Source organism: Physella acuta, unplaced genomic scaffold, assembly GCF_028476545.2.
Source record: "Physella acuta isolate Inbredline_101_S28 unplaced genomic scaffold, ASM2847654v3 ptg000535l, whole genome shotgun sequence".
Classification (NCBI taxonomy): domain Eukaryota; kingdom Metazoa; phylum Mollusca; class Gastropoda; family Physidae; genus Physella; species Physella acuta.
In genome coordinates, this window is record NW_026732054.1 from 80,300 (window position 1) to 91,130 (window position 10,831).

Consider the following 10,831-nt stretch of genomic DNA (forward strand, 5'->3'; position numbering starts at 1 on the left):
ATGTCAATGAACTCTCTTTTCAAAGTAGTTCCTTTTAATTTCATATCAATGAACTCTCTTTTCAAAGTAGTTCCTTTTAATTTCATGTCAATGAACTCTCTTTTCAAAGTAGTTCCTTTTAATTTCATGTCAATGAACTCTCTTTTCAAAGTAGTTCCTTTTAATTGAATGTAAATGAACTCTCTTTTCAAAGTAGTTCCTTTTAATTTCATGTCAATGAACTCTCTTTTCAAAGTAGTTCCTTTTAATTTCATGTCAATGAACTCTCTTTTCAAAGTAGTTCCTTTTAATTTCATGTCAATGAACTCTCTTTTCAAAGTAGTTCCTTTTAATTTCATGTCAATGAACTCTCTTTTCAAAGTAGTTCCTTTTAATTTCATGTCAATGAACTCTCTTTTCAAAGTAGTTCCTTTTAATTGAATGTCAATGAACTCTCTTTTCAAAGTAGTTCCTTTTAATTTCATGTCAATGAACTCTCTTTTCAAAGTAGTTCCTTTTAATTGAATGTAAATGAACTCTCTTTTCAAAGTAGTTCCTTTTAATTTCATGTCAATGAACTCTCTTTTCAAAGTAGTTCCTTTTAATTTCATGTCAATGAACTCTCTTTTCAAAGTAGTTCCTTTTAATTGAATGTAAATGAACTCTCTTTTCAAAGTAGTTCCTTTTAATTTCATGTCAATGAACTCTCTTTTCAAAGTAGTTCCTTTTAATTTCATGTCAATGAACTCTCTTTTCAAAGTAGTTCCTTTTAATTGAATGTAAATGAACTCTCTTTGTTGAAAGGGTGAGCCAGGACCACAAGGCAGACGTGGACCTCCAGGACAGGCAGGTGAAAAGGTGCGTACAAAACTGGTGTCTTTTTTTAAAGCTTAGACTTTGGTAGCCTTGTGACCTTAACCTTTGGTAGTACCATGACCTTGACCTAAAAACTATTTTTTTTGTTTTTCCAGGGATTGGCTGGTGAACCAGGAGACCCAGGAGAGCCAGGCAACAAAGGGAGACCAGTATGTGCTTGTTTTTTTTTTATATTCATCTAATTAGTGGCCTAAAGTTTAGTTAACCACTGCTAGTCTGACACTTGAAGCCACTGTGGACCATATGACTGAGTCTAACACAAGAAGCCCCTGGACCATATGACTGAGTCTAACACAAGAAGCCCCTGGACCATATGACTGAGTCTAACACAAGAAGACCTCTGGATCATATGACTGTCTAACACAAGAAGACCTCTGGAACATATGACTGTCTAACACAAAAAACCCCTGGACCATATGACTGAGTCTAACACAAGAAACCCCTGGACCATATGACTGAGTCTAACACAAGAAACCCCTGGACCATATGACTGAGTCTAACACAAGAAACCCCTGGACCATATGACTGAGTCTAACACAAGAAACCCCTGGACCATAAGACTGAGTCTAACACAAGAAGACCTCTGGACCCTACAACCCACCATAGCACAAGAAGCCCCTTGATCCCATGAACCACTGCTTGTCTGACCCTAGAAGCAGCTTGACCCTATGACCCTCCCCCTTCCATGCTATGGAGAACGCTCTTACAGTAAATAATGTTAAGTTCCTGGCACCAGGCTGAGCTAGCTTGCTCTTCTATTTGGGTCAAAACACAAGTGAGGAATCTTATATAAAATATTTCAATTTTTTTTGTTTACTTGCTAGGGTGATCCAGGTATTCAGGGCCGACGTGGACAGTCAGGAGATGCAGGTATTCAAGGAGTCCCAGGAGAGCCAGGAACCCCAGGACATCCTGGACCTCAAGGCTTGCCTGGCCCACAAGGTCCTAATGGACCAACTGGACCTCAAGGAAGACCTGGAATCAAGGTAATGTTTAACAGTTACATGTTTACAGGCTCATAAGGTTGAGTAATATTTATTTGTTCACCATTGCCACTGTTTAATTTTTTAATTTCACGCATCATATAGAAAAGGAAAATAATGAAATAATGTTTGATTAAATTGGATTTTAAAAATTATTTAACATGTTTATAAAAATATTTCCAAATTTATCTTATATTAGTAATATATTAATAATATAAGCTCACTTGAGAGGTCTATATTACATAGCTTTAAAGTCTTCTGTCATATAAAAATCTTTAAAATCTAGGCCCTTCAGATACACGTTAATTCAAAAGATTGAAGTGAAATGTAAATCTTTTATTCTGATGTTTAGGGAACCTCTGGGGAGCTTGGTAGACCTGGCCGTCCAGGAAGTAACGGAGCACCTGGCCAGCCTGGGTACCCAGGTATCAAGGGGGCCCAAGGAGAAGCTGGTATTCCTGTACGTAAAACATTTACTGTTGGCCTCAGTTTTATTTGTTCATTTTGTGTTTCAACTTTAAAACTTGCCAAACTTTACAAAATAATGAATATTTATCAACTAGTTTACTAAAGTGCCGGACAGGTAAAGTTATTTTTTTTTAATTCGTTTGAACTAATTTTTGAAGCTCTTTTATTTGAAATGTGTTTGTCTTTGCTGTCTAGGGATCTGAAGGTCCAACTGGACCCCCAGGCCCTGCTGGTCAACGAGGAGAACAAGGTACACCTGGTGCAGCAGGAGAGACAGGACCTACTGGGGCACCTGGACCTAAAGGACCTAGAGGAGCGGCTGGTAGAAATGGTAAGCTTTCTTGTCCACATAAATAGATGGTTGCTTTTTATTCTTGATACCAAAATAGTGGCTTATCTAGTTGGTGTAAATAGTAAGTAAGATAAACAGTTTATTTTTATTCTCTTGATAATAAAGAAGTAGCATACCTATGGGGGTGTTAAGGTGATTAGAACCCCTACCTCAAGAGACACTTAAAACAAAAATTGTCTCATATTAAGTACCCGCAATAGGCAACAGTGCACGCATCTTCTTGTTTTTACAATTTTAAAATATTGTATAAAGATTACAATTTTACAAACAAATTTTGAATACCCACCATGACCAAATTTCAGCTGTGCTAAACTAATATTGGATGGTCAAATGGTAGAGCAATGAAAGTAATATATTGTAAACAGGCAGATGAATATTTTCACTAAATTATTTTTATTAATGAATTGGTACCTGTCTTAAGTTGTGGAAATTACTGAGACCACCCAGTTTTAATTGGTACCTGTCTTAAGTTGTGGAAATTACTGAGACCACCCAGTTTTAATTGGTACCTGTCTAGTGAAAAGTAATAGGAACCAGGCACACAATACTTTGAAATACAGATACCACAGACAGCCTACAGCTGAGTGCCTGATGGCCCTTCAAGTTTGCCAGAATTTTCTAAAATAATTGTGTCATTCCAGGCATTGATGGCTATCAAGGCAAACAAGGAGACAGTGGACCACCAGGCCAGTCCGGCCCAGTTGGAGAGCCAGGCGCTCCTGTAAGTTGTTTGTAAACATAACAAAATGTTAGGCCTACACATTTTTTACTTCAGCTGATTTAATTTTTTCTTGACTCAATGTACCAAACCCTTTTCATACCATTTTTATTTATAATTAAAGAAATTAACCTTTAAATGTTCATATTAGTGTAGGATGATTATATAATTAATTAAAGTAAAATAAACCTTTAATAAATGTATATAATAATGTAGGCTAATTATGTCTAAATTAATGAAAATTCCCCTTTGAAAACATTAGTGTAGGCTAATCAGATCCTTAATTAAAGAAAAATTCACCTTTTGGCAGGGAGCACCTGGTGCACCTGGTGCCCCAGGACTTCAAGGCCAAGCTGGAGACAAAGGACCAGACGGTGACGCTGGACTTCCAGGAAATCCTGGCAACCCTGGCCTTCCTGGCCCCCCTGGACCAGCTGGAAATGCTGGACCATCAGGCACTAAAGGACCTAGGGTATATTTCTTTATTAAAAGTTACATTTGCCCAATAAATACAATTTTATTTTTAACTTTTTAACTGTTCTTTCCCATTTGAGTCCGTATTCCAATTTATTAATCTAATGTTGTAAAAAATTATTTCAGGGAGAAAATGGACCAGAAGGACCACGTGGACCTGCCGGAGCTGCTGGAGCACCTGTAAGGGCAGATTATTTTAATTAGTAACTTAATCTTAGGATTAGCTTAATCAAGAACCTGTAGGGACAAATTATTTTAAATAGTAAATTAATCTTAGGATTAGCTTAGTCAACACTTGTAAGGACAAATTATTTTAATTAGTAAATTAATCTTAGGATTAGCTTAATCAAGCACCTGTAGGGACAAATTATTTTAATTAGTAAATTAATCTTAGGATTAGCTTAATCAAGGAAAAATTATTTTAATTAGTAAATTAATCTTAAGATTAGCTTAGTCATGCAAGTTACAAAGTCTAGCACTAATCAGGTAAGTAATGAATCATTGTTAACTTTTTATTTATTTGCCTCTCTTTCATTTGTTTGTGTGTGTGTGTGTGTGTAGGGAACTCAAGGCCCAGCTGGACCTGATGGTGTAGATGGTGAAGCTGGTGAAAATGGTGACAAAGGTGACCCAGGATACCCAGGTTTACCTGGAATTCAAGGTGCAGAGGTAAGTTCAGGCCTCCATCAATTTATTAACATTATTATATTTTGATATTTTTGTTTAATTTATACTTATATTCTGACATTCAATTGCTTATGGTCAATAAAAATATACATTTTTAAATAGCGTAGGCTACTTAGTTTATTTAAGAAAAGTAACCATTTAGTTACTAGTTAGCATACAAATTGTGTACAGGTCTTTTTTTGTTTACACTCTTTGTATGTCTGTAATTTGTGCACTACTAAACCAAACCTGTGTATCCTATTAAAATGTTAAAAACTTGAATGTCCTAAACTATGGGTCCTATTAAAATGTTTAAAACTTAAATGTCCTAAACACAGGGACCTTCTGGAGATCAAGGAGGTAGAGGCCCACCTGGACCACCAGGACCTAGGGTAAGTTATTTTTATATAATATTTTTTGTATTAAACTCTCAATACGTTTTAGGCAGTAATGTTTTATTTGTTTCAATATTGAGTGGATTACAATTAAATTGTTTAATTCCCTTCTCCGTTTTTTATTCCAAATACTGTATAAAACAAATTTTTTTGTTCATATCCTATTCCATGTTTTAAAATTGCTTTACTAACTATCAGGGACCTGATGGATCTAGAGGTCTCATTGGGGCAGAGGGTGATGTTGGACAAGAGGGACCCCCAGGTCCAACTGTGAGCAAAATAATCTTTACATTTTTATCAACTTACAATTTATTATAAACATTTCTAAGCTGAGAATAACAATCCATGCAGGGGTTTAAATCTTAGTGTTATATAAAATCTCAAAATAATTTAACAGCCAACAGCATAGTTTTTAATTCCTCATTAAAAGAATATTGAAGAGGTTTAGGTTTAAATCTCGGCGTGCTTAGATTTTAATTCTTCATAAAAAAAATGTGTAGAGGTTTAAATGTCACTGTTATATGAAGTCTTAAAATAATTTCAATGCCAACAGAATAGCTTTTAATTCTTCATTAAAAAAATTGGTTGAGGTCGTAGAGGTTTGGGTTTACATCACGTTCATTAACATTTTTTTCTGTAAAAGCTTCAGTTAACATCTTTTTTTTTTTTAATTAGGGACCAAGAGGACCTGCCGGTGAAGACGGTAGACGTGTAAGTATAAGTCTGAGATTTGTTGCAATCAGCTCAGTTAGAGTTGTCTGAATTAGATAAACTACTGCAGTTGTTTAAAAAAAGTTGTTGCTGATGACTGCTTTGATTGCATTAAATTTTTAAATTTTATTTCTCTTGTTCTTTAGGGACCTCAAGGAGAACCTGGCAGACCAGGACCACCTGTGAGTTCATGAGCCAAATTTTTAAATGACCCAACTTTTAGAATGTAGAACTAACAATCATGACAAAAACACTAAATTTTCTTGCCCTTGTATTTAAATCACTTTATTATCCTAACGCTGACCTGTTGATTCAGTTAAAAGAATAAAAACAAGTAAAATTTCAATTATTTTTTTATGATTTGCTACCCTCAGGGACCACCAGGCCAGTCAGTCTATGCCTCTGCAATGCAAAGCTGGACTGGACAAAAAGCTGGAGATCCATACTTGGTAAGATAGCCAACAATTGAGTAATTCATCCTACATAACATGCATTTAAATATTAAACAGTCATCTTCACATCTAGCCTTTGATTTTATTGGGGGAGGCAGGGACTAAATATATAACAATGTACAAATTTTTATTGCACCTGAGATCTACAAATAGCTATGGAACTGTGCATAAAAAATACAAAAACATTTTTCCTTATATTTTCCACACACAAATTTAAGAGGGGGGGGGGGGTGGGGGCTTTGACAAATTTACCCCTAAACCTGCTTATGTTAATGATATAACTAGGTAAATTTATTTACATTCAAAATAAAAGACTAGTATATTTTGCTAAGACAATAAATAAAAAGATAGCATTAGGCTATGTGTCTTATTTCAAAAGGTTTTGTAGTACTGAATTTAAATATCTTGTAGCTTCACAATTAAATGCTTTATTTTTTGTTAGGGTGATGCACCTGAAGAAGCCCGCAATACAATAGAAGCCCTCAAGAAAGTTTCAGATGAGATTAAAAAGCTGAGAAAACCAACTGGGGAGAAAACTTCACCTGCAAGAACTTGCAGAGAATTAGCTGCCTCTTCAGAAGAGAAGCTCAAAAATGGTCAGTTCCCATCATATTGTTTTGTTTAATTCTGTCAAAGTAAGGAATTTTTTTTTTAAATATAATTGTATTAAAGAATTTTTTTTAATTAAATTAGAACTAAAGCTTCAACAAATATTCTAAGCTACACTGTTTGCTCATATTATTTCTCAAGTTATTGTAATGTTGTTTTTTTCCTTGACTTGCCTATGTTACCCTAGTTCTTTTATTAACTTCTTGATAATTTTCAAAACAAAAAGTGAAGGTTTTTTCCTTGTAGTATGACATAGGTTATATTCATAGATGGTGTCTGTAGGGGTGGGGGTGAAGGACTGAACTTATGTGACAAAGTGATCACATTTTTACTTGTTAAAAATAATTTTCTAAACTTATTTCAACTTTTTAAATTGGGAAATAGCATTGAAATTAATGAAATCTAAGTAACATTGACCCATATTTTCTAGAATTGTCATTATTAAATAGTGATTTGGGTTGTGGGGTAGGGGTGGATACTAAATTTAGATGTCATTTGCCATGACAGTAGGAAGAAAGGGGTGAGTGGGGGGGGGGGGAAATCTGCCAAATAAAGCATGCCATCATTTATGGATGACCTCATATGTGCTTGTAATTTTTTAAACTAAGTTTCCACCTTCTAAACACTACTGACACAATGTTTCAGGCCTTTACTGGGTGGATCCCAATGGTGGTGGTATTGCTGATGCCATTCAGGTCTTCTGTCGCTTCAACAATGAAAACTTGGATGATACACAGACTTGCTTGGTACCTGCAACTTCAGTGGTGAGTTTTCAAATTTCAACGTCAAGTAGACATTATTTTAAGAAATATAAATTGTTCTGTTTACAAATTCATCATTTTGTATTAAAAGTTGAATGATTATGTTTATAATGTGAGCATATTATGTTTGCAGTTTGAGAAAAAGCAATGGTTTACCAGAAGACCATCTGGTGCTGAAGAATTTGCACTGTTTGCTGAAAATTTTGCAGAATCTGAGGTTGTTAACTTAAAAAAAAAATTTTTTTTATTCAAAATTATGTCAAGAATCTGGTTTCAAATCCTTGAAATGTTTTATTAAATTTTTTTAACTGTAAATTAATATTTCACTAAAATCAAAATAAAATTTCACATGAGGTATTTTAGTTTATTTCTATTGACTAACATATTTTTTAAAAATTGTTCTCAATACTCTGTTCAACAGTTCTCCTATCAGACCCACAAATCTCAGGTTAAATTCTTGCAATACCTCAACAAGAAAGCCAAACAAAGAATCACCATCCACTGCAAGAATGTTGTGGCTGTATTTGACCAGGCCAATAACACTTGGGACAATGCCATGAAGCTCATTAGCTTTGACGAGGAGGATGTCACTGCTCAGGGCAAGAAAACATTCAGATACAAAGTAATTGAGGATAACTGCAAGGTCAGTTACAAGAATTAGTTTCACTTTTCATGTTTTGACATTTAATAACATACCTTTAAAAAATTAGCAAATTATTATTTTTAAAGGACAAAATAAGAAAAGTATAGAGATAATAGTACTTTTTTAAGCAGCTGTTTATGTTTTATTTATTTTTTTCAGGAGAAGAATGGTCAGTGGGGTACTACTGTCATTGAGGTACGAGGCAAGGATCAACAGCTCAAGAGACTACCAATCCTCGATGTAGGCTTGAAAGATGTAGCTGGAAGCGAACAAGAATTTGGCATTGAAATAGGAAATGCCTGCTTCGGCAGCTGAGATGTTAAAAAAACTTTATTAGCTTGGCAGTGATAGTATCTCATAATTCATTTTATATCAACATGTCTGATTTCACATTTTATTAAAAATGCCCAGGCTAATTTTTTAATGTTAAAATAAATATTTTTGTTTGTTTTGGGTTTGCATGATATTGTCTATCACTTTGGGAAAATTGTTTACATTTGTTTTAGTTATGTTTATTTCTCATATGCCTAGGACCTTTAAACATTCGTTTAGCCTAGGATATGTAAGTTTGAATAAACTTTCATAACAAAAACTCATTTTTTTCCTAAATACATAGACAATGCCCTGAATTCCCTAAAATTCATTTGTGGTAATTCGCTCCACTTGTCCTTTTCAGTCACTTTAAACATATGTGTTCATTAGAACATTTTAATGACAACTATTGTGACACTAATGTTTTTGTTTGTGTTGAATAATATGAATTTAAATTTACAAAATGGTCTCAGAATTTTTTTCAGTGCCAAATTACGAGTGATTTGAAACACAAAAGTGCCTTTAAATGTCAAAGTAATGGATTAATATTCACTCAAACTTCTTTAACAAATATTTTTTAGTAATATCACAATGGTGACTAAATGCATAGTGCAACATAAAAAAAGAAACACCATTTTAAAAAGTTACAAGAAATTTAAACCAAAAACCTGGGTCAAAATATTTAAGCTAATAAACAACAATAAATGGCAGCAAACCAGTATTTAAAAAATTTATTTCAACATCAACAAATTGTGTGGGTTTGGCCTAATGATTTATGGTGAACTTTTCTTGTAATTTTTATTTTTTTATTTTAGAAAACTTGTGATAAAACTTTGCAATGACCATTCAATTGATTTCATGAATATTTAATTATGAAGAAGTCTAATAATTTTTTAAAATGATACGGCTTACTGTGATTTAGACATTTTATTAAAGATCTTTTCTCTGATGGCTTCTCTAGGCTTTTACATTGCACTAAAACATACATCTCAGATGAACGCAAGGAGAGATTTTCTTCACATATTTGTAATTTAGTAAAAGCAGTTTGAATCAATCAGTTTTGCTTTTGTGGTTTATGTAATAGTGTTAATAAATGTGATGAATGAATTGTTATTGTTCACAGAGCAATGAATGCCAGTTCTTTGGTCAATGCTTTTTTGTGTAAATATTGTATCAAAATCTCAATTGTTTTTAATGTGTTATGAGGAATTTCTTAATCCGTCCAGATGTCTGCCATTTATTTTATTTTTAATTATTTTTATCATTAAAGTTTACATTTTTTTTTTTTTTGCAATAATAAAAATTTGAAAGTAATGAAATTTTTTATGTTTCTTATTTTATTACAACAAATCTAAATACAATAAATACTATATAAAACCCTTATCATACAACTTAAATGAAGTATCACTATAAACTATAATTGTAAAACAAAAATGCATAAACATTATAAGACTATGCTGGACCTAAATGTTGACTAACTGTATGCATACACACACATTATGATACTTATGGTGTTAGCCCCCCCCCACCCTAAACACACCAAAGGAAAAAAGTATACATATATATATATATATATATATATATATATATATATATATATATATATATATATATATATATATATATATATATATATATGGGGGTGGTTATGTGTGTGTATGTATTGTCGAGATGGTCAATGTGTAGATATAAAACTTTTAGACTTTTAATTTTTAACTCTAATTATTCATTAACTGAACAGTCAAAAAGCATTTTCTTCTATATATTTTTCAATTTTTCGTCTTTGGGTCACCCCCCCCCCCCCATATGGTGTCACCCGGTGCGGTCCGCACCCCCCCCCCCCCCTTCGCCTCGCGGCGCCTATGAGTGTCATACTATCGTGGATCTCAAGTCACTCTCAAATTCATAGTAGTGAATTTGCCAAAAACTGTAGGAAGAACATTAAGAACCTAACCTTGTTTTATTATTCAAGATTTTTCCCTTATTAAACAATGCAGAGTATTAGACTTGATTATTAATGAAAAGGAAAGTTTTAAAATATGTTGTAGGCTATAGATCTAGTCATACAAAACATTATAATAAGTCATTTGTGATTAAGCTTCTTCGATCTCACGACATATATATTCATGGTTTCCTTCGTCCCATAAGCTTCTCATCGCAGGTTTGCGATTTTAAACGATTTACCAGCCAAACTTGATTTTCTTTAAATTTAACTTAAAATAAATAAGTTTAACACGTAAACTTAAGAACATTCAACATGGAACTCAACCCGACCCTTACTCATAGTCCATACGCTTCCACCAAAAAGGGTCTAAGTCAAGTCAGTCGAATTTATTTTACCCCCTCCCTACATCCTAGTCTAATTATATAATTATAAGGACACAGGTCTAAATAGATCTAGTAGAATGCTGAATCTCGAAAACTGTTCAAGG

General features: G+C 33.5%; 1 protein-coding gene across 2 annotated transcripts in view; it reads left to right on the top strand.

Moving 5' to 3' along the window:
* The window catches only part of LOC131945825 (collagen alpha-1(I) chain-like), a 23,083-nt gene extending 13,731 nt beyond the window's left edge, over nt 1-9,352 (top strand). For both annotated transcript variants that reach the window (XM_059306432.1, XM_059306433.1), the window contains 19 exons: nt 784-837; nt 951-1,004; nt 1,680-1,841; nt 2,191-2,298; nt 2,502-2,637; nt 3,300-3,379; nt 3,687-3,848; nt 3,977-4,030; nt 4,412-4,519; nt 4,855-4,908; nt 5,110-5,181; nt 5,587-5,622; nt 5,769-5,804; nt 5,997-6,071; nt 6,517-6,670; nt 7,329-7,447; nt 7,578-7,661; nt 7,866-8,087; nt 8,247-9,352. In XM_059306432.1, the coding sequence (XP_059162415.1) occupies nt 784-837; nt 951-1,004; nt 1,680-1,841; nt 2,191-2,298; nt 2,502-2,637; nt 3,300-3,379; nt 3,687-3,848; nt 3,977-4,030; nt 4,412-4,519; nt 4,855-4,908; nt 5,110-5,181; nt 5,587-5,622; nt 5,769-5,804; nt 5,997-6,071; nt 6,517-6,670; nt 7,329-7,447; nt 7,578-7,661; nt 7,866-8,087; nt 8,247-8,402 (1,926 nt within the window). In that variant the 3' untranslated portion in view covers nt 8,403-9,352. The remainder of the gene's footprint in view (nt 1-783; nt 838-950; nt 1,005-1,679; nt 1,842-2,190; nt 2,299-2,501; nt 2,638-3,299; nt 3,380-3,686; nt 3,849-3,976; nt 4,031-4,411; nt 4,520-4,854; nt 4,909-5,109; nt 5,182-5,586; nt 5,623-5,768; nt 5,805-5,996; nt 6,072-6,516; nt 6,671-7,328; nt 7,448-7,577; nt 7,662-7,865; nt 8,088-8,246) is intronic.
* The last annotated feature ends 1,479 nt before the right edge of the window (nt 9,353-10,831 follow it).